The 23,524-nt window shown below is 35.7% G+C and overlaps 2 protein-coding genes across 2 annotated transcripts in view; both read left to right on the forward strand.

The window, feature by feature from the left end:
* The first annotated feature begins 115 nt into the window (after positions 1-115).
* mrpl1 (mitochondrial ribosomal protein L1) lies at positions 116-5,088 on the forward strand. Its single transcript, XM_084114758.1, has 9 exons — positions 116-169; positions 726-834; positions 987-1,251; positions 3,723-3,806; positions 3,942-4,013; positions 4,200-4,311; positions 4,410-4,507; positions 4,654-4,735; positions 4,933-5,088. Exons 1-9 carry the CDS (start codon positions 139-141, stop codon positions 5,028-5,030), a joined length of 951 nt encoding a protein of 316 aa, XP_083970884.1. The 5' UTR covers positions 116-138; the 3' UTR covers positions 5,031-5,088.
* Positions 5,089-5,292: 204 nt separating this feature from the next.
* The window catches only part of fras1 (Fraser extracellular matrix complex subunit 1), a 112,826-nt gene continuing 94,594 nt past the window's right edge, over positions 5,293-23,524 (forward strand). Inside the window, exons 1-2 of the mRNA XM_084114759.1 lie at positions 5,293-6,644; positions 7,573-7,604. Coding sequence (XP_083970885.1) covers positions 6,578-6,644; positions 7,573-7,604 — 99 coding nt within the window. The 5' untranslated portion in view covers positions 5,293-6,577. The remainder of the gene's footprint in view (positions 6,645-7,572; positions 7,605-23,524) is intronic.

Below are 23,524 nucleotides of genomic sequence, written 5' to 3' on the forward strand. Positions count from 1 at the left end.
TTAATTTCTAATTATGTACAATATTTTACCAAAGCCAGATGCGCATAACAATCATAACGATATTTATAAGTGGGAACGCTTAAACGGTGGTTGATGATTTAGACGGAAAATTTAAGCGTAACACACAATTCTGTCAAGATGGCTGCCCCCTCGAGGAGTCTTTTAAGAGGTCAGTTTTAAGCAATACATATTATTTTACTTATATTCCAATGTTTTTTTTTTTCAGATTAATAACATGCAAGCTGCTATGTGCAGAATATAGTATATAATGTGCTGATCGCACAACATCTATTCAAGCTAACAGTTTTCACCACGATCTCTTATATTTATGCTTATGTGAATTTATGCAGCGTGTCTGTCAAAAGGATAAATTATATTATTTTAATATATATTAGATGCATTATTTTGGATTGAGTAAACAGAAAGGAGCCACATGTTTTTAAATTGTTACAAAAAATGGCCATGGTAACCAATAATTGATGGCAGATTAATGGCTACTCACAGTATCTCACAGTGACAACTACTGTTGTAACTATGGTATCTTGATGGAAACTTTGGCTAGCATGGTACATTTAGCAAGAAAGCTGCCTAGTGGTCAATCTTTAGATCCACTCCCTTCAGTCTCTTTATTATTAAGTAGTTAGTTGTAATGTAATCATTAATATAAATAAGTTGACCAAGTCATTTTAATTATATTATGCTCATGTGTCTTGTTTCAATCACAGTATTACCCAGGTGTCAGAGTTTGTTCTTCACATGCAGAGCTCCTTCTGTCTCCTGCAGCTCACTGACTGCAAACAGACAGCAGCATGTAAGATCCTACGCTGCTACCAAGTAAGTTCAGTTTACACGATTTAGTCTTTACCTTGGTAAAAAGGTTGTCTAATAAAATTCAGAAATGTTGTATTTGACATGCTGAAAAACTAAGAAACCATGCAAAAACATATGCAAAGAGGAGTCATGTTCTTCATCAACTCTTTTTGTAGACAGAAAGAGAAGAAAGAGGAGAAGGTTCAAGAAAAGGTGGTGAAAGAGAAAAAAAAGGTTGATGACAAAGACAGGCATAAACCATATGGACTCACATACTGGGCTCCAGTAGATGATGTGTACATGGTGAGGTACTATCCAAAACCTGTCTATGAGACACCCCTGGCCATTGAAATGCTGAAGAACTTTCAGAAACTGGACTTCAGTCCTGAAAACCAGCCTGTGTACATTAATCTACGTCTGGACATGAAGCTGGAGAAAAAGGTACATCTTGCGTGGTTGTTTTATTAAGCTAAGTTTGATTTAAGTAATAATTGCTTAAAATAAGAAATTAAAGGTGCAGTCTGAAAGAATGACAATTAGTGGTCGAAATGAGTACTGCAGTCCAATTCAAAATATCGGAGATTGTCGTTTCTCCCACCACCTGCTCCTCAGACTGGACGGCACTCACACGGGTTGCCAGATTGAGCACACGCAACAGGAACGAGCGCAATGGACAATGAAAATTGGCAACGCGCAGTATCATTGACCAAAACAAAAACAAACATTCCAGCATGGAAACGCACATTTCAAAGTAAAATAACTGGCTGTAGAAGTGTTTTTCTGAGAAACGAGTGTAGCTGTGTCTGAAACCGCTCACTCGTTCACTCATTCACTAATCCCTATATAGTGTATGTCATTTGAGTGCACTATATCTGCAAGGAGCGAACGAAATGAAGTGAGTGAATTCGGACGCTGACGTATACACTGTGCGTCGGAGAGCTGGAGCTGTGGCAGAAACGGCTTCGTCACACGTAGTGACAACTCCTTTTAACTCCTAAATCCTTTATGTTACTTACTTTATAAAATAATATTAACAATAACAATCATTTAAATTTAAAATTCATCTATATAATATTGTCTCTACATTTTAATGTGTTTTATTCAAGTAATTATTTATAAAAAAAGGTTTTAAAAAATCAAAAACCTAAAACTAGCCTGAAATAAATGTTAAAGCAGAAATAAGAAAGCCGTGAAGTAATCTCTGGTTTAAACTTGCGCGCTCAGTCCTCTCCGCATTGGATTGTGGGAAATAGTGCTTCAGCAAGTGTACATCGAATGTACACTCGCATTCAGAGAGGATTGTGGGTAAAAGTAGTGAACGGATGTAGGGAATAATGTCGTTCACTCAGAATTCGGACACCACTACAAAATGTCCGACACCTGATATAGTGCACTATATAGTGGATAGGGAGTGGTTTCGGACACAGCTTATGTGAACTTTGCATGTTTCCTCAATATATGGAAACATATTATGGTATTTTTATGCTTTAGTAGAGTGAAAAAGTTACATACAGCACTTTTAAGAGAAACATTTTGAACTACCGTTCAAAAGTTTGGTGTCTGTAAGATTATTATTATTTTTTTGAAATTATTTTGAAATTAGCTTATGAAATTAGCTTATGCTTACCAAGGCTGCAAATGTTAAATAAAAAAAGTAGTGTTTTGAAATATTCAAATTTGTATTTCTAGTTTGTATGTCTAATCTTTTCCAATTTTTAGTTGAATTTATAAAATGATTGTTAATTAATGAATTTGAGTGGTTGCAAAAACTATTACACTACAAATTTGAATATTTCAAAACACTACTTTTTTTATTTAACATTTGCAGCCTTGGTAAGCATAAGCTAATTTCATAAGCTAATTAAAAAAAAAAAAAAAAAAAAATACTGTTGAAAAGTTTGAGGTCAGTAAAATGTTTTAATGTTTTGAAAGAAATCTTAAGTTTGCCAAAGTTGCATTTATTTAATCAAAGTACAGTAAAAATAGTAATATTGTGAAATGTTATTGCAATTTAAAATAACAATTTTCTATTGGAATGTTTTAATATATATATATATATATATATATATATATATAATTATTATTATTATTTTTATTTTTATTTTTTTATGGTAAAGCTGAATTTTCGGCATCATTACTCCAGTCTTCAGCGTCACATGATCCTTCAGAAATCATTCTAATATGCTGATTTGCTGCTCAAGAAAAATTTATTCTCAATGTTTCTTTATGTGCTACTAGCAAGTTCAAAAGAACAACATTTGTTTGACTTTTCTTTAGTAGTAATGTTAAAGTCTTCCCTGTCACTTTTGACTATGTAATGCATACTTGCTGAATAAAATAAATTTCTGGGCCTAAACTTTTTAACTGTAGTGTATTCATTTAATAACTCGAACCACCAGCAATTTAAAATAACTATTTAACCACCACATTAATCTGCAAAACTAGAGTAACTAACCCTGAATTAATTCTGCAAAAAGTTTTGTTAGTTTGCTGGAAATGTGTCCAGGAAAGAGCTTCCCCGTGCTTTAGTTGCAGTTGTCAGAGACAAGTTAAAGCTGTTATGGAGCTGTTCTTGCTTCAAGAAAGCTTAAATGTATTAAGTTATGCTGTTCTACACCATATTATGATGATTCTTGAAGGTTCTTGACCTTGTATTTTGTATTAAAAAAAAGTTTAATTGCTGCTACAATACGCAATATGTGACTAATACAAAAGTCTGTCTTTTCTTGTGATGGTTCACTTTTAATTAAATAGGTTCAATGAGCTAGAAACAATGTTATTTTGAGTTAACTGGATGAAAAATACTTCTCCTTAGCATGGTTGCAGAAACATTTCAGCACTATAACTGCAACAAACAATTATATTTAAACGGAACATTAAACCTTAATGAAATTCCATTTGTTTTGTTTCAGAAAAAAGTGGATCCGTTTGTTAGCACAATTCACTTACCACATCCCTTCAGGTCGGACAACAACAGAATAGTGGTTTTCACTGAGGTGGGAGCATCATTCTGTGGTTTACATTGAACATTATAGGTGTCATTGACTGAATCGATTAGATAAGAATTTACAGCTTCAGTTCAGGAGACTGTTCAGTTTACATACATTAATTCTAGAGTCATGGCTTTACAGAATCCAGATCAAGCCAGAATAGCGATGGAGAATGGAGCAACAGTTGCAGGTGGAGCAGAACTGATTGACAAGGTAAAGCTCATGAGAACTTGTTGGCTGAGAAGGTCTTATTTTTTTAAGTTTTCAAACAAAAAAGGTCCCAGTTACCCTGAATTCAACCTACGTTTTGGCTATAACATAGTAATCATTTGTTGATTTTTTTTTTTTGTTGCAATTGCTCATTTACTTTGTGTGCCTTTTAATCAATGGTAATTACAGATTTTAGTTGATGAGATCACAGCAGATTTCTACTTGGCCGAGCCAGACATTCTACAAAAGCTGCTTCCTTTGAAGAACAAGCTGAGGAAGAAGTTTCCCAAGAGCAAGAGAGGTCAGTGAGTTTCCCCATGTCATGTAACAGTCATGGTCTATTAATGTACAACTAAATAGTGGTTAAATTGGATTATTGTGTTGTGTTTCTTGCATCAGGATCTGTTGGAATAAATATACCCAGAATGCTTGCATTGTTCAAGACTGGTCATGAATATATGGTGGAGGACATCTATGTTAACACACAAGTTGCAACAGTAAGTCACATTGAACTGCTTTGGGTGACAGACACTTCTATCTATATATAATAAAGTAAGCGTGAGCAGGGTGATATCTGCTTATTTTCATATCTATGAGTTGTTGTTTTTTTACGTTTGTTAACTCCCTTTTGTTTGTTATACAGCTGGATATGTCTAAGGAGTGTATTTTGGAAAACATTCATGCCATTGTAAAAGATGTGGCAAGCCATAAACCAGCAGAATTTGGTAAGTAATTTAGCATTTAGTATACGTTTAATTTATTCCAACCATCTCACACACTGTGAGCAAATGCCAAGGCTGAATTCGTTTGAACATTTAAAATTTTGTTGACTGCATGTTTTTTTTACCATGTCCATGCTCTCTACAATAGATTTGACATTGGTGGAACTTCTTTGACTTGAATAAAATGTCTTTTCTTCCAGGTCCATTTATTGACCGAGCAATTATCTGCAGTAGGTCGAGTGAAGGTTTGCACATCAAAATCGATGAATGGTTGCCACAAGAAGAGAAAAAGGCATGAGCTTTATATGTATATATTTGCATTGTACAAAACTGCAATAAAATGGTAAATGTGATAACTGTGTGATTATTCTGCAGCCAGTTTTTACAGCAGAGGCATATTTTAGGTAGAGATACGACAGAATGGTCAATAAAGAATGCCCTGTTGCGAAGGATTTCGGCCCACATTGACTTTCCTATCATAATGGAGATTAATTTGTGATTATATGGAATGCCTCAAGTTAGCGTATTTAAGAGAAAATTGTTCACATTGTGATGTGGGGGATAATTTTAAGTTTTTAACTGGAAAATGATTATCAGTCTTGTAATTTCACAACTATTTGTATATGTGACAAATTTGGCCTCAACTCCACAATAGTCCTCCCTCTGGGGGGAAGAAGTCACTTTTTATATGCACATATTTTTAATACTATCTTTAAACCTTTTGGTACACTTTGGGACCTAAAAAAAAAAAAAAAAACCCTTTGTTGGTTCTTTGTTCCCCTGGGCCTTACATCCCCTATCTATAACAGCAGGTGGCAGTAGTCGCTCACACGTTTTCTAAACTAATTTAATATTTTAGAAAATATTTTCTAAATATTATTATATTTTATTTTTTTGTCTTCATTTTTGGCATTTTCAAAATATTCTTGTTAATGGCTAAGATAAGACAAAGACAGGTTTTGTTGCAGACAGCATTAAACCATAAATATGTTGTTACAATAAAGAGCTGGCTTCTTAAAAATATAACTATATTTTTTTATAGCCAACCTTACTGTAGGATATGCTAATGGATTTTAATATGATATTTAAAAAAATATAGCATGGTTAGAAAGGTTTGAATTTCTTCAATTCTACAAAATGTCCTTTTCTGTTTTTGCCCGTGAATGAGCACAACCAAGGATCAGATTGCGCTGCTGCACGTGACTCTCAGGAATCTCTGACCCTAAAGTGCACTACTATTTTAAGTATTCAAATAAACGTTTACATTTTTAAACGTTTAATTCTGATGAACGAAATTTAATTTCCATTATTCTAAGTTTGGAATGCATGTTTACACATAAATTAATTGGCCTAATTAAAAAAAAAAAAAAAAAAAACGCATTACAGAAGACCACCACAAAACCCAATCCACGTCAAAGCTTTGATGGCCACAGGTTTTGTTCCCACAGTGGTAGAGGTGACGGAGGAGGGGGTTTCTCAACTCGTGAACGCAGCTGGTCGTGTCTCCAATAACTCACTTTAAAGAGCAGCTCGAACGCTCAGTTGTCGTTAAATGCGTGTTCCTCTGTAATTACTCGCGTTCAAGTTGTCTTTGCTATGGCCCCGTACTTTTAAGAGGCAGGGTTTTCGTGTCGGAACTGCTTTCTGTGAGGAAGTTTCGCTGGAGAGCGCACTGGACTGGATGCTTCCCAGTAACTAGACCGACTCTCTGCAAGACTTCAAGCTCAGGCGCTGTTGAATGATTCGAGTCCTCGGGAAAGAAACGATGATGCGTTCTAATTCACATTTAACTTAAAGCGATTGTATTTTTGAGCATTTTGGATTAAAACAGTTTCTAAAGTGAATATGGGTCCTATTTGGATCCTTCTAACCGTTTTAATTGGATTTATCACCATCTCCCCCGGAGCAGAAGGTTGGTGTTATTACCGTGATTTTACTGAATTCAGTTGAAAATGTGTTGCCTGCTATAGGTAAAAGCTGCAAATAAGCGCGGTTAGTTGAATAAAATAGATTTACAAATGTGTATAAATCAGTTCTCCTGTTGGTGCGCATGGAAATGCAATAAGATAGCAATGCGCAATACAGTCATACTATTAAATAACTGCATGACCATGTCTTAGTGATGCTGTTTATGAAACTGCGTCCGCATCCTGTACGGATCTCTCTATCTGAATCTTCCTACATCAACTTGTGATGCATTTGCGTGAATTTACTATAACACACTAGTTATTGAGAAGTTGATTGACAGTCAACATTATTGCGATTGGTTTTCAAGATGAAAGTGTATCCTGACGGAAGTAGGCTTTCTTTGAGAAGTAAAATTTAACATAGACATCCTAACATAGTTTACTTAAATCTTAAAAAAAAAAGTTTCTGGACCATGTTTTCACGATTATCTGCATGCAATTTAATGCAGTTTCTATCTTAAATACATTTATTCCCTTGCCTGATGCCTATAAATGAATACAGTTTAGCTACATTGTTGCATTAGGCTAAGTGTCTTTTAGTTCCCAGCTGTATCTGTTAACATGGCAAATGAATGTCAAACTTTTAAAATGGATCAAGAATGATTAAAACCTGTTGACTGACATCCTTTTCTCTTTAATGCTTTTGAGAGTAAAACGTTACATTTCATTAATGAACAGTGTGACAATCTTTTGTGTTCTCTCAAATTGGGTGATACGGGCATTTATGAATGTCCAAGACATTGTCAGACACATGATTGCCATGACTGTGACATTTGTCCACAAGTAATAATGAACTTGTTATTTGGCCTGCTAGTGAAAGCCGATGTATTGATCCTCTTCCACCCTTGTTCACCTCATTTTCTCCATCCACAGGAGCATGTGTCCATCAAGGCGCATTGTTTGCGGTACGTATCCATTCCTCCTCTTGTTTTCGCTCCCTTTTATTCTGAGCATTAATGTACTTGTGTTGAGATCTGGGGCTTTAAGCAATAATCCTGGTCCATTTATGCAAGTCAGACATTGTGTCTTTAATTATTTAGTTGCCCATTATCACAGCACTGACATTGAAATGAGTCGCCTGGTAAAGTATCAGTAAGAATAGGTCTCACAGTCCCTACAGATATATTTGAGGAGAAATGCCTTATAAATAATAAACGTGCTGACTTTGTGAATGGTGCTGAGAAGGAGATGGTCTAGATTGTGCACCTTGAGAAATGGAAAGAAACCTTATATTCAGGTCTCTCTTTTACAGCTTAGTGCAAATTGTAAGACACCTCTCAGATTCCCATTCATTTTGCAGTTGTGAATGATTCCCTTTGCAGAACTAATGGTTTGTATGTTAACGTGTGTGTGTAATTTTATACTTCATCCATGATTACTTGCAGGAATAGTAACATTTTGAGTGCAAAGACACTTTCTTGTCATTACAAGAGAAAATACCTGCTTCACACAAGCTTCATACGAGGAACTGTGGTGCACAACAGGTTTTCTTCATGGTTTAATGGGAAATAATGACACATCTTGGTCTCTGCTATTGTGTAATGACAGTAATTAAAAGCAGTGTAAACACAGCAGCAGGATTCCTTCCTTCACTGCCCTGAGAACTGAGAATGGAAGTGAATGGTATGCGCATTTTTCCCTAAAACTCTGCTCCTCCTGGGATTCAAGAGGCTTTGTGGGGAAAATGGGGAGCGGGTTGGAAAGACAGTCGTGGGCAGGTGGAGACATGCTGGAGGGAGTCAGAAAGAGGCTCTTTGAAGTTCAAAAGAAAAGTCAGCCAAAACACCTGGACAAGGAGCCCAAGTGTCCTGATATAAGACAAAAAAGACAGGATTTAAGTTGCAATTATGGCTCCAAACTCTTTTCAGAAGTCATTAGCAAATCAAAGCACCAGTTAAGTGAATGGTAAAACCCTGTCAAAACGTATAGCTAATTGGTCTTTTTGGTTTATTTAGTTTCTTGTTGTATTAGAAATAATATTAAGATATATAATTCTGTATACTTGTATAACTTTCTTCAGTTCAGCTAATTATGTGTTTTGTGTCAGCTTTTTAACCCTTTGTTTGATGATAGCGATGGAAAGTAAAGGTACACACTACCTTTTAAAGGTTTGGGGTTAGTAAAAGTTTTGTTTGAAGGCAAATACTTTTATTCTGCAAGGTCAATGTTAAGACATTTATAAAAAGAAATCTATATTTCAAATAAATGCTGTTCCTTTGAACTCTCTTATTCATAAAAGAATGCTAAAAAAGGTATTATGGCTTCCACAAGTAAGCAACACAACTGTTTTCAACATTGATAATAATAATAATCAATGTTTTCTGAGCACCAAATAATCATATTAGAATGATTTCTGAAGGATCATGTGACACTGAAGACTGGAGTAATGATGCTGAAAATTCAGCTCTGCCATCACAGGAGTAAATTACATTTTAAAATGTATTCAAATAGAAAACTATTTTAAAGGATAATAATATTTCACATTATTTGTGTTTTTACTGTATTTTTGATCAAATAAATGGTGCATAAGATAATTAAAAAAAAAGAAAAAAAAAAAAGATAATTACCGACTCCAAACTTTTGAATGGTGGTGTATATTAATTTGTTCTCATTTTTTATGGTGTCAGAAACTAACCAGTTGTTGTGGGTAGCAGTGCCATGAAGGTGAGCATGTGAATGTAATCTGAAGATCCTGTTGAGAGTTATTTGGCAGTTGGTCTAAAGTTTTTCTATCATTATTTTTAACTCTGCTACTTCAGCCTTCAAAAGCGGAGAGTATTCAATAAAACAGTAGGTGAAATGACAAATGCAGACTTCTCAGGAGTGTTAATTTTGTTTTAGCAAACAATGGCAGAAAACAGCAGTTTTGTCCTTGCAATGAATACAGTATAAAGATTAATGAGATCCATTGCAATAGCTCTCACCCTTTCTGTTCAGCAGCACATTCTGAAATAAGGTACATCACCACATCTAAACATATCACTCGTGCCCTGGAGCACAAATTCCTTGCGTTGCAAGTAGTCCGCCTCCAAGCAATCGAAATGTAGGGCAACTCAAGAATTCAACTGTCTAAACACAGACCCCTAAAATGACAGATTTTGTCTGTTTGATTGGTTTAAAACAAAGTATTTAGTTAATTAAAACATATCTATAATTTTCTTGGAAATCAAATAGGAATTAATTGGAGTAAAATATTTGAATATTATTTGGGATTGAGGAATTTGGAAATGAACTACTTACTGTCTTGTAAATAAGATTTTAACCATTTCTCCTTATATCTTGTTTAGGGGTTTTATTTTGCAATTTTACCTACAAATAGATCACATGCAATGTAAATATGATTGTGTTGGGTTATTAAATAGAGAGTGTCCCATTCACCCATGCCACCCATGATGTTTTTTAGTGTGGTAGCCATATTTTTCAGAGGATAAAGCCCTAGGCTTCATGACCTCAAGGCTCATGGAGGTTCTCCCCATTTTAAGCCTCATTATTGTGTTTTTCTGATTTTCACATAGAATCTGTTTTAACGATACAGGTCACTTAATACTTGACCTGTTTCATTATGTCTCAATGCAACTAAATCTGAAGTTGAACCCTAATCCTGCAGACTTTTACATGGGATCGTGAAACAAGTATCTACTTCGTAGAATTGATCTTCTCTGTTGGAAGCAGCCACAAACCTTTTTATTCACTGTTGGATTTTATTTAGTCACACAAATAGGGCGGTATATCATTTGTAGTAGGCAGGGCCTGATTTTATTCATGCTACATTGCTACATTAATAAGTCAGTTAGTTCCACGGGTTTCCTGTTGTGGATAACTTCATATGACTTTTGTGGGTAATCCAGCAGGCCTTTAGGTGACTTTAAACTGACTTTAATCCCCTTTCTGGCCCATTGAACACATACAATTTTGTCCCACTTATCAAGCTAAACAGCAATATGACAAACCATTTGGGTACAGAGCACAGAGGGAGTTTTTAAAAAGTGGCTTAGCAGTCTTTAAATTCCTGGATCCAGGAATATCTTAGAGCACAGTTTTTGTTCTTCAAGCATGCACATAGATACTTGCTTAAAGCAAACACCCTGCTTGACTAGTAGAGAAGCACGCCAGACTGCCTGAACTGTCTAAAACCTCTGCAAACATCTAGTTCTTGCTTGATGCCTTTTCTGAGTTGTTTGTCTGAAGGTCATCGCCTTTTGTTCCTCAGTTCATTCCAAGTGATTATCTTACAGCTCTAAGTTGAAGCGTGTTTACATCTTGACTATTGCTGTGGACAGACTGGTATAGTGTGCATTCTTAAACATGACCTCACAGGAACAACTAACTTTTGTCTAATGTTTATGTTAGAAATGTGGTCAAGAACATTTTCTCCAAGCAATCTCTCTCTCGCCGTTTACCTAAAAAGTTAAACGGAGGCACATTTTACCTTACTTATGGCCATGATGGCCAAACAGACGCATGACTTGCATGACTTTCCTTCCTCTGCGCAACACAAATGAAGATATTTTGAAGAATGTTGGTAACCAAACAGTTTTGGTGACCATTGACTACCATTGTATAAAAATGTAAAAAAAAAAAAAAAAAAACCTTCTTTCATGTTCCACAGAGGAAAGACATTCATATGTGTTTGTAACAGATTGATGGTGAGTGAATGATGACAAACGTTTCATTTTTGAGTGAATTATTTGCCAGATAGGAGAGATGAAGGTTGAAGGGTGAGTTCTATTCAGAATTGAACTGAGATTGCTTTTTAAATTCCTGAATTTAAGTTGAATTTCAATTGAGGTATAGGATATAGAATTGCAATTCAGATTGGAATGTAAGGAAGAAGAATGTAAGTGAATTGAAATTCAGTACAAAGGTTTTTAGGTTAAAAAAAAAACATTGAATGTTGGCTTGACAGAGGCTTGAAAGTTTTGAAAATTGTTTAGAAGCCTTGAAGTTTGAATGTAGATGGATGGATGGATGTTTTTGTCAAATGAGCAAATTTTTACCTAAGGCTTCTGTGGTTTGGGTTTTTCTCAGATTAAAATTTTACTCTAGCTGGGAGCATACTGTGAGATGTCATGAGAAAGTTCTTGCAATGAACTCCAGAAGATAACTCTTGAGTTCGGCTACCCGTCGCTCTCCCTTAAGTGCAGTCTCTGGCAGTAAGAATAATACATGTTCAGACTTGATTCAATTTGACATTTGGATTCAACACTTCATGCACTACAATTTCATCCCATGCTGATCCACCAAATGCTGGAGGTTTCAGAAATGGGGGAATACTGTAGTGCAAGATGAACTGACAGGGCAAATTTCAAAGGTCAATTTGAGGGTGAAAGACTCATAAAGTCTTGATGAGAAACTTTTTTGGAAAATCTCAAGTCAGAGGTTATTCAGCATCTCCGTGTGGTTGTCTGCACGTCTGTGACTTCATCTTGCTATTGTTTCTGTTGTGTTTTTAAACATGACTCCCTCTGTGAATTCCATGGAGACAAGCGGAGGTGAAACGACTGAGGTGCGGAAAGATGGTAGCCTGGGGAAAGACAGCCAGACAGGCTCCAGCCTCAAGTGCCTAATTTTGGTTTTTGCTCATGTTCTCCTGTTCAGTGGCAAAACAAAGCTTCCACCGTGTGGCCTGCCGCACAAGACGTCGGGACTGAGTTTGCACTTGTTATGCTGGTACAAAGAGATCTTCACACATCAAATCTACAGGTCTTGGCAAAAGTCCCAACTGATAAGAGGGGATCTAACATCAAGCCTCAGCCAACGAAACTATCTTCCAATTCCACGTTCTTTAGCAGCGTTTGATAATGAACTTAACTTGAGGCAAGCCCCTGGCAGGTTCATGCAACAAAATGAATAGCTTATAATCAGCATCATTTCAATCCAGGCTGGCATTTATGAGAGTAATTTAGCCGTGATTTGTGATAAAAATTAAGGTGCAAGATTCTTAGCTTGATTGTGTCTTGGAATTTTATTACAAAGCTTCTTTTCAGAGTGTTGAGTGGAAACTCTGGTGTCTGTTGTGGGAATATTAATCCACCTCATGAATGGCCCCTTATCATCAGGTCCCATTTTAAATGGTGGGGAATTAGAAAGCAAACACACGACAGACTCTTTCAATGCTCCATAATTCAACTTTAACTCCTTTAATAGCGGGATTGGTCTTTAAATATAAGTACGGATAACATATGCACTGCAATCAAAAGGTAAAACATTTCAGAGTCAATCATTTACACTGTTTAGTGTCATTCACATTGTCTTTAAAGTTTGTTGTGGTAAAAACATTGAGCGGATGCATAATTGTGTATATGTGACCCTGGACCACAAAACCAGTCACATGGGTCAATTTTTTGAAATCGAGATTTATACATCACCTGAAAGATGAATAAATAAGCTTTCAATTGATGTGTGGTTTGTTAGGATATGACAATATGTGGCCGAGATACAACTATTGAAAATCTGGAATCTGAGGGTGCAAAAAATAGAAACATTGAGAAAATCATCTTTAAAGTTGTCCATTTATGTTCACGATTGTGCTGCATTCACTCACAAAGATATATGTTTTATATATTTACAGTAGGAAATTTACTAAATATCTTCATGGAACATGATCTTTAATACAATGTATTGTTGGCTATTGCCACAAATATACCTGTGCGACTTGTGACTGGTTTTGTGATCCAGGGTCACATATGTATTATGAGTTGCATTGTGTGTGTGTGTGTGTGTGTGTGTGTGTGTATACTGTAATAATATATTTCTTTGCTGGTCTGATAAGGTGGTTTATTGGCTTTTACGAAGTGCAGCTGATACCTGAGAGATGAGAAATGTGTTCAATTCTTTTGAGCTTTTAGATTGATTGCACCATACTGCACTTGTGACATTGTCTTAAGCATCTGAGGCATTTTCAAAGGGTTCATTCATTGTCAATGTTTACTTGTTAGTTTGTCTTTTCTGTTATATAATGGAGTGTGGGCGTTTTGGTCATTTTGTGAGAAGCTTTTTATGAAATTGTGTTGTCGAGTTGTCTTGCATTCGCAATTATTAATTTATACTACCATTCACAAGTTCTTATGCTCATCCAGGAATTTACTTGTTTCTTTGTTTTATTTACAGTAAAACAGTAATATTATGAAAGATTTGTACAATTTAAAGTAGCTGTTTTTTAATTTAAAGTAGTAAAATAAAATATTTTAAAATGCAATTTCTTCCTGTAATGGAAAAGCTGCATTTTTTAGTAGCCATTGCTCACACAATCCTTCAGAAATCATTATAATATGCTGATTTGGAGCTCAAGAAACATTATTACATATTACATCTATAACATGCTGCTTAATATTTTTGTTGAAACCATGATATTGCAGAATAAAAGTATACATTTCTTTAAAAAATAAACGTACTCCAAACCTTTGAATGGTTGAGTATATTTCACTTTATTTTTAAATCTATATTTCCACATTTTATCTCATAAGGAACCGTTAGACCTCCTCCCCCATCAAAAAGACTCCCAGGGTGTTTTTTTTAAGAGTTGGATGAGAATTAAAGAGACGTGGGGGGTTCATATCAACACAATGGAGTAGGCGGGTTAAGTGATGGCTAAGGTTATTGACCTTTACACCATGGACCTTTTTGTAAGCAACACTATAGTGTGAGGGTCAAACCTCGACAGGAAGTGTGTAATGTGTGACTGACTGTAGCAGAAAAATGAGTTGAACTCATTAGGGAATTAACCAGTATCATTCTCTTTGTTGTGGATTTGTAAACTGCCTTTGGCTCACTTACTAGTTGTATGGAAGTATTTAATATCCACATTTTATATGAAGATTCCTCCAGTTTTCTTTTACCATTAAACTTTTCAAAGTTTAGGATATTAAATGCTCAGCTACACAATCTGTCTTGGGGAAAAAAAGAACTAAGATCAAAGCTTGTCCTCAGTTGAACTAGTTGTGCCTTCGCTCGGGTTGAAGTCAGAGGGTCTTTTTTAGCAGCGGTTTGCTCATTAATCCCTGAAGCCCCTGCTTCTCAGTCGTGTCTAGATGCCTACAAACAAACCTGTGGGTATATTAATAGAAGGTAATTACATGTGCTCGGGGTCGTGCTTTTTGCCTTCCCTTTAGACACAGGCATTCTTTATCTTGTCTGCTGCAAATAGCAGATGGCCTCCACCCTCTTTCTTATGCGGAACCGAGTCAGCAAAGTGTGCTTACATTTGTAGCAGTCAGGCAAAGTAAACAAACCCCTCTGATTGTTCACCGCCCTCCACACACAGGGATCCACAGACATAATTAATCTCATCAGTTCAAAGCTCATCACCTGCAAGCTCAGTTCAACAGCCAAACCCACCGGAACTGTGTTTTCCCCTCCACATTTTCACATTTCTAATGGGATAAATAAAGTTAGACAAGTTGGAATTGTTTACACCTGTTTTTTATGTATCAGGTGATCAGATCACAAGTGGGGATTGCGCCAGGACAAATTGCGCCAATACCTGGAATTACAGTATATCAGCAGTCACATTGATTGGTTGTTAAATATGAGATTATTTCTGGCTATCCAAATTTTGTAAATTCTCTGGATAAAAATTATTATTAAATTAAAATTATTATTATTATTTTTTTTAATCCATGGCACACAGGAATTTCTTCTCATATTTGTTTTTTAAAAGAAAGTTGATCATAACACCAATTTTGGCCAAATGATTGTTGAATAGTAAAGAAAACACTTTAGATTAGGGTCCAATTCTCACCATTAACTAATTATTAACTATGACTTTTGCCTCAATAAACTACTAATTACTAGAATAAACAGCCAATATCCTAGTAATATGCATGCTAATAAGCAACTAGTTTATAGTGAGAATTGGACCCTAAACTAAAGTGTTACCAAAGTCATTTTTCACTGTTTATGATCGACATCTCATGTAGATTAATATCTAATATCTGCCAATATATTGCTTATTTGCTACCAAAAAATTTAAAATTGGATTGGTTATCTGCATCAATTGTATAAAAAGTTGACATTATGAAAAAAATAATAAAGTACATTTTAAGCCATTAAGTGATTAACTTTAAAATATTAAACAGCATGAATATACAATGTCAAGTTTTTGTGGTAAGAGTCCAACTAACAGACTGAACATGCTCAGTTTGACCACCGATGTTGCACTATTTTTGGTGCATGTGATGATGACACAAATATTTCTCATTCAGAATGAATAGATGTTTTAGCTCTGTATGTTGTGTTTTTGATTATAATTTGTTGTTAAAGTTATGTTTCAAGTCAGCATTAGAGTGATTAGTGTTTGAAGTTTCTTCCATTTCAATGAGTATCTACTACCTATTTTGGTGTACAGATGTAACTCTAACCTTTTCAGTTTTCTCAATAAACTGTCACACAAGTTAAACAAACTAAGAAAGTTGATGTTTATACTCAGCTTAACTTTAAACACAAGCTTATTGAACTTGGATCCACAAATTAAAACAATCATTTAAGAGTTTATAGAGTATTGTTTTAAGAAAGCACATACCAACCTTAATTTTTAAGTTGATGGAACACATTTTTCCAGATGTTGAGTTGAGTGTACTCAAAAAATGAAAGCTGGTTGCCTCAAGTTTTGAGTTTTCTCAAATTCAGAGTTTTTTTTTTTTTTTTACAGTTTAGTATTAGCATGCATCTATAACATGTCTCCTTTGACAAATTGACTGTTTTCCATCAAGGTGAACGTCAAGGTCTGTAATGTAATCATAATCATAAAAGATTTATTTAAGGCTGATGAGCTGTCTAGTTCAGGCAACCCACTGCCACTGACTATAATGGAAGATTCATTCTCTTTCCTTTGATATTCTCTTTCTCTTTGGCACAGTTCTCTCACGACGTCCCTGCGTTGAAAGGAATGCTCTTGTTCTTTGTGTCGCCATGTCTTTACTTCCCGGTCGAGGGTTGGCTAATAATGGCCAGTCTCTGTACTACGGAATGATTTACAGATAGACAGCGCTGTGAGACAGCTAATGCTCAATTTCTTTGCGTTCCCTGTGGTTATCCAACGGCTGTCTTTGCCTCACCACCTGTCTTTTCCTCTTCTCCTCTCCTGTCATCCGTATTAACATCAAACGAACACTACACTTAGCCTCTCTCTGTTCAGGTGCCATGACAGTTATTGTTAGCAGTGCAAAACACCTGGATAGAGTCTGCTTTGCCTCTTAATGGGGAAAACTGTAATTTGCAGCGGAAAGATTGTGAAAAAAAGAGAGGTACGGAAGGGGAGGGAAATCCTTCAAGGTATTTTCAGAGGGAAGTGCTGATCTGTCATTAGCTTTGACTGTTTTGTCATTTCACAGGCTATGGGCGAAAATTACAGTTTTGTACGATCAACGCAGTAAAGGGAAGCTGATAACGTTTATGGGAAATGTAATTAATTTATTGAAGATTTGTATTTCCGTTCCTTTACCTGCTTTAGGGCTTCATAGAGTAGTTCAAATCTTATCTTAGGGATAATGGTTGGGGACCAAAGATTCAAAACCTCGTTAGAAGTTTTACTTTGATATACTTGGTTTCTCTGTGCAGAAGAGGTGTTTGAAGTAAAATGTTGCTGAAATGATCAATGCAGTGAAAGCATTCAAGCTTTCACTCTAGTGAGTGCTGAAGAACAAGGCTTGACAGAGCCATGAATAACTACTGTGCTCTTTTCTCCTGGGTAAGTTTGACAACACGTTCACTTTGATAATCTTGATCCAGGTGTGATCCAGGTGTGTCATTCCTTTCAAATACTTTCATGGAGCAGCTTAGTGAGTCATACATGCATAAGTTTGGGGTCAGTAAATGTTCTTTTTCTTTCTTTTTTTTTTTAAAGAAATTGTTCATTCTGATTGATACATCAAGAAAGCGTAAATTGATCAAAAGTGACAAAGACATTTATAATGTTACAGACAGTAAATTTTGATTTCAAATAAATAATGCTATTTTAAGCTTGACTGGAGTAATGGCTGCTGCTATCCCAGGAATAAACTACATTTTAAAATATTTTAAAATAGAAAACAGTTATATATAATATTTTAAAAAATTACAGTTTTTTTTACTGTATTTTGTATCAAATAAATGCAGCCTTGACTTCTTTTAACTCTTTCCCTGCCATTCACTTTTATACTATAGGGGCTGCTATTTCTCATCTTCTGAAATAGTACAGAAATTCCAGATCCAAAAACAAGTGAAGAAGAAGCAGCAGAAACAAGCAAAAGAAGCATTATTTATGCACATGTAAGCTATGTGATCATAAACATTAAACATATAAATCAAAACTGCCTAACAAAATGAATTGTCAACCCCACGAAGAGGTAACAACTGTGCAAACTTTGGTGGTTTTAATGGACTCTACTTGATCCATTTTTTATCATAGTTCTGAATCTGATCCGAAAAAATTATTTGACAAATATGCAATTTTCTTAACTTTTTGTTCAAAATGTTGCTTTTTTTTAATGAAACTTACAAATATTGATAAAAATAGAATGCATGAAACTAGACAAAAAATGTTTTGTTCTCTGTCCTTTCTTGTGATACATTGTATGTTCAGATATTCATGCAACAAAATATTCTAGGGGCCATGAACATTTTGTGAAAATTATCAAAAATGCTGGTGCTGGCGGGGAAAGAGTTAAAAATATTAAAAATCTTACCAACCTCTGATTTGTGAACGGTAGTGCATAGACACACAAAAATTTCTTCTTTTTGAAATGGACATAACTTGCAGTTCATTCACAAATTATTATTGTTAATTATAATGCTTTATATCGATGTGGTGCTGTAGATTCAACAGCAGTGGTGCAAGAAAACTGACACATTTCACTTCAATGCGAATTTGTTTAACTTTACCTCAATGTCATAGAGATGTCTTATTCAATGTCCCTTTTAGGGTATCCACATAAGAAACATTCACCATTCATGGTCAAGCAGTAGTTCAGAGCCTAAATTGGTTTTAACAACCTGACAGACGTTCCACTCCCTGCCCTTAAGTCATACCAAAACAAAGCCATATTAATGAGTACCAGAGGCACTCAAGATAAGCCATATACAAAAGCCTCCTCTTTTTTTCCCGCCTGAGGTAAGATTTAGCTTTTGGTACCCAGTGTTTCTTTACTACTGTTCCATGGAAAGGGAGTGATAATGAGAGAGCAGAGCTTTCACCCACTTCTACTTCATCCTACATTATGTGAGGATCACAGAGTCTCTGCCATTAACCATGCTTGCACATTACTGCACTGATCACGTTTGAGGTTTGCCTATACGAAGCACCCTGGTGTTGGCTTTAAATGTCGAAAGTAAAAAAGTTTTCATTCTTTTTAAACCCTAAAATGCATATGTGCGTCTAAAAAGACACAGATTTCCCTAGAAGATGAATGGGGCTAAAAATAACATTTGCATTTTAGGGTATTAAACAGACGTTTCTGACTCGTTTAACTCAGTGTTTGGGGGGAATCGACCAACAAATCACTTTGGCTAAGTTATCTCTGTATATTTGGCTGGGATATGAGATTTTAACATTGAAAAATTAATAATGTGATCTTGAGATCTGTGAAGCAAAACACACTTTACCCAGAGAATAGAAGATTGACCTTTAAATGGGCCATGTTGCTGTTTTTCCAGTCATTCAGGAATGGGTCAGGAGGTGGACAGGTGTAAGCAGTCAAGGGGCACGTTTTATTGAGCACACTCCCTCTGGAATACAAGTGTTTTACTGCATTGACTGACACTTGTTTAAAGAGATCATAATACTTTAACAGACAGATAAGATGTCCACTGCCATGCTAAATATGTACTCAACCTAAATCCACAAATTGCAGTATTCACTTGTTTTCCTGCGCTGTTTATGGTTTGGATTGATATATTATATAGGATCTTAGAGTCAAAGGGTAAAGTGGTTCTGTACTCTTATGAAATGACATTGATAGAAACAGTGGGTCAGGTTATGGAGTAACTTATAAATCAGAAAGTTACATCTCCTAACATCAGTACTGCATCTTTGAGCAAGGCATGTAACCACAAGTTGTTCCAGGAGAGCTGTCTCTGCAAAACGTTCACTTCAATTTGCTTTTTTCTCTCTCTTTTATTAGAAAAATGATGAGCTAGTTTCTTTCAATAGCTTTGGTACTATTTTAAGTTGTTGTAAATTGTCAACACATCTCCAAACACATTATTCAAAAACAGTTTTTGGTATGTTTGAGCATGTTTCAATTGTTTAATTTAGGAATAACTTACAATTCATGTAAGAGTCTACACTATTATAACACATTTAATTCAGAACCTCAGTGGTATTGGAAAACAAAAATATATCTAGCATTGTTTGAGGTAGAAATAATGCTATAATTTGTAAATTGAAAGAAAATCATTTTAGTTTTAGTAATAAGACCGAATGTTCTCATAACAGGTCACAGTTATCATGTGTTTTGAAACTATGGTTATATGACAGTAAACATGTATACAGCCTTAATGAACAATAACAGGTTTTAACTAGCTGTGGCACAACTGTCTAGTCTGATGTTTTGTACCAAGAGTTTTGAGAAGTGACCACCTACTTGTGAAAATAGATCAAATAAAAAAACTTTGTTTCTCTTCATTTTAGGATTCAATTATTGGCAACAAAGGCAACTAAGAAAGTTTTAGCATTCAAAGAATTGGTATTTCATGGGATATTGTATATTGTATCTCTTTCTTATGTTTTACTTCTTTTTGAATATCCACACAAATACCACCATGACATGATGGGAGTCATGGTCAATCAGGAGCTCAGTCAAGGTTTAACAATCAGACAGGTTTAACAATTCCACCCCTGCCCTAGAGTCATGCCATGACAAAGCCATATTAATGAGCACCAGAGGCATTCAAGCTAAGCCATATACAAAAGCCTTGTCTTTTTGGCCCCCCAGGAGAAAGACAAGACTAAATGTTTGGTAACCAGTGTTTTTTTCCCCAACTAAACAATGAGAAGGGGGGTAGAGAGATTCCACCAGCCCTCTACTTCAGCCTGTATGCAAGAATCACTGAAAAACATCTGTTTAGTGTCCCATCTGGAGGAAGTGTAGCATGTCACTGCGTATTACTTTACCAGCACATTCTTTTTGTTTAGATGTTTTGTGATGAACATGAAATGGTACTTTAAATGTGTGCAATACCAGGCTGGTACCTCAGGACAGAGGAGATGAAAGAGGTTGTAAGACTCAAATACAACAGTATCTTTTCACATCCTTTGCTTTTCAGGGGTCAGGTCCAGGTCAGCACATTGTCTTGTACCAGTTCTGTTACTCTGATGAGCAGTTTACAGAAAATGTAGCCTACATTGTTCTCCCAAAAAAAATAGAAAGTGGTAAACTCCCACATGGATCAAAGAGGGAGTGTTTTAACTGAGAACAACTTGCACTAACGTATCTTAAAATATGTAATTGCCATTGTTTTTTCTCAAGATGCACACAGTAATGTTTTTTCTAAGGCACGTTTATAAAAGCTACTTAAATGTCCTAAAATTAAACTAAGGCCTAAACCTGGCTTAATCTAAGCCCTGTTTGTGAAACCAGGCCAAACAACTTTAAAGTTAAATGTTCATTCTGCGTTTGGAGCATATTTAAAATGACCTAAACTTTAACCTTGTAATTTGCATTACCTTTTTTAATAAGACCTTGCAGCACTTATGAGTTGTCATGGCATACCAAATTCCATTACAAGTGCCATGGTTTTATCTTTCAAAGAATCACAACAACAAGAGTGCATCCTCCAAATTAGCCAAATGTGGTGAACCAGGGCACTTTTTGTTGCTTCCATTCAGATTATTTAAATAGGGATGTGAGTGCCAGAGATGGGGGTCCCAGGGGGCAGAAAGAGGGAAAGGCTTTTGTCACCGTAAACTTACTATGCGCCCCACAATGAGATGGCAAGGCTGAGTTATGTGCGAAATCCTGCTACATTGAGTCGACTGGTCACCATGAATGCATTCATTGTTAGAAACCCTTCACTGTGTTCTAAAGGAGCTGACCTTGATCCAAAACCTGTGCCTTCATCATCCTCACAATCCACTCTGCTTGTCTTCCAAAGATTTGTGCTTTTCTTCCCTTTTGCCGAGGTTCAAAGAGTTAGGGCATTCTCAGATGTGTTAGCCAGGCACGTATGCCAGAAACCCATTACTTATGTCCTCAAAGTCTGTCCATAAAACCAATTCATGATCTCCAGGACTTACTGTGAGGAAAAAAATTCTAGATTTTGGTCTACCATTGGCTCTGTCCATAATCTTGACTTGGCTTTGATTTCATTAGTTGCTTTGAGAAGGTGCCATGCTTTCTCTGAATGGCTCCCTGATGAACAGTGTTTCCAAGCGCTATTTCACTCAATTGCATGATGCTTGCCCTATATAGATTCAAGCAGTTTGTCTTACTATAAAGATTGATTTTTAGCAATTGCACATACTTCTCTTCCACATTCCTCACAACAATATATAAAAAGTCATCATACAAAGGAGATGGATATTCAGAATCAACTGCTTTGTTTTATAGATCTCCTTCCTGTTGTTCATCACAAAAGACACATTCTCAGAGTGACATAGGCTTTCACAATGTTTGGCTCTGGTAGAACTACTTTTTTTTTTTTTTTTTTTACTTAAGTTTAGATAGCAACAGTAACACTTAATGCAAGTGTTAGTGAAACCATGGAACAACTAATTAAGGTAATAAAGAGCTGTAGTATCATGCATCTTTTTATTTTATTTTAAAATAAAATATATTTCAGGGAGCTCTGGTGGTAATCCTTGTTGTCTTAGTGAGATGGGGTAATACATATTTTTTCTCTAGCTAGTGATCACCATGTATTTTCTTTGAAAAGAAAAAGCAGTTTTGACTCTTTGTTCCCTGGGTAAATATGGAGTTTTTGAAAGTTACATTTAAAATCTACTTGACTCAAGGGTTCACAAGTTATAGTTTTTGGGCCCAACGCTTCTCGTTGTGAGACCCATTTCTCAAGTAGAATGCTTGTAGTCTACTGTATTTTGTCACAGTGCTAAAACTTTCCAAATCGTATACAAAAACTCTAGCAGGATTTTTTTTTCCAACTACAGTACTGTGCTTTGATGTGTTGCCAGTGGATTGCTGTGCTCTTTTGTGTGCCTGGTCTGGGTAAGATGCCTGGAGTTCTCTGGAGGGCAGCCACTTATCCAATGTGTGTCCAGAGACTTGTCCAACGTGCAACACATGCTAGGCAGCACCAGCGCTAGTGCTGACACTTAGCGCTACGCTTCACTGCCTTTCTTTTTTCTTTTTTTTTCACTTCAACTCTCTTTAAACTTGCACATAAAAACATGCCCTCTCACATGAGGTGGATTAAATTTGTATTTGGTAAGAATACATTTAAAAAAAGAGACACAGTAGCTTCCCCAATGATTAAAACTTAAATTTCCTTTTCTATTCTGGACCAGTTTCGCCAGAAATGGTGATTTTGTTCTCACAGGATGGAAACGCTATTTTATTTTATTTTGCAAATTATTTCGATGATATTGTGATTTTTATAACCTAAGCTCATTATTAAACATGCCTGTGGAGACATTTCTGCAAAATTATGTTATATTGCTTCTTGCACATTTCACAACATTTTCATAATGAAATGTCCAGTGAGTCATGCTTTTATCACGTTCACATTTATCCGAAACGATGAATGCAAATCTGGCAACGTTTGTTACAATGATTGTTGTATGGATTGCCACAGTTGGGAAATAAAGTGTCTGAGGGGCACTAAATGGTTCATTCTCTATCACATTTGAAAATAACGTACTTTCTACACTAAACTCTACCCATAAACCTAACCT

This window comes from Abramis brama (assembly GCF_963993115.1).
Source record: "Abramis brama genome assembly, chromosome: 5".
NCBI classification, from domain to species: domain Eukaryota; kingdom Metazoa; phylum Chordata; class Actinopteri; order Cypriniformes; family Leuciscidae; genus Abramis; species Abramis brama.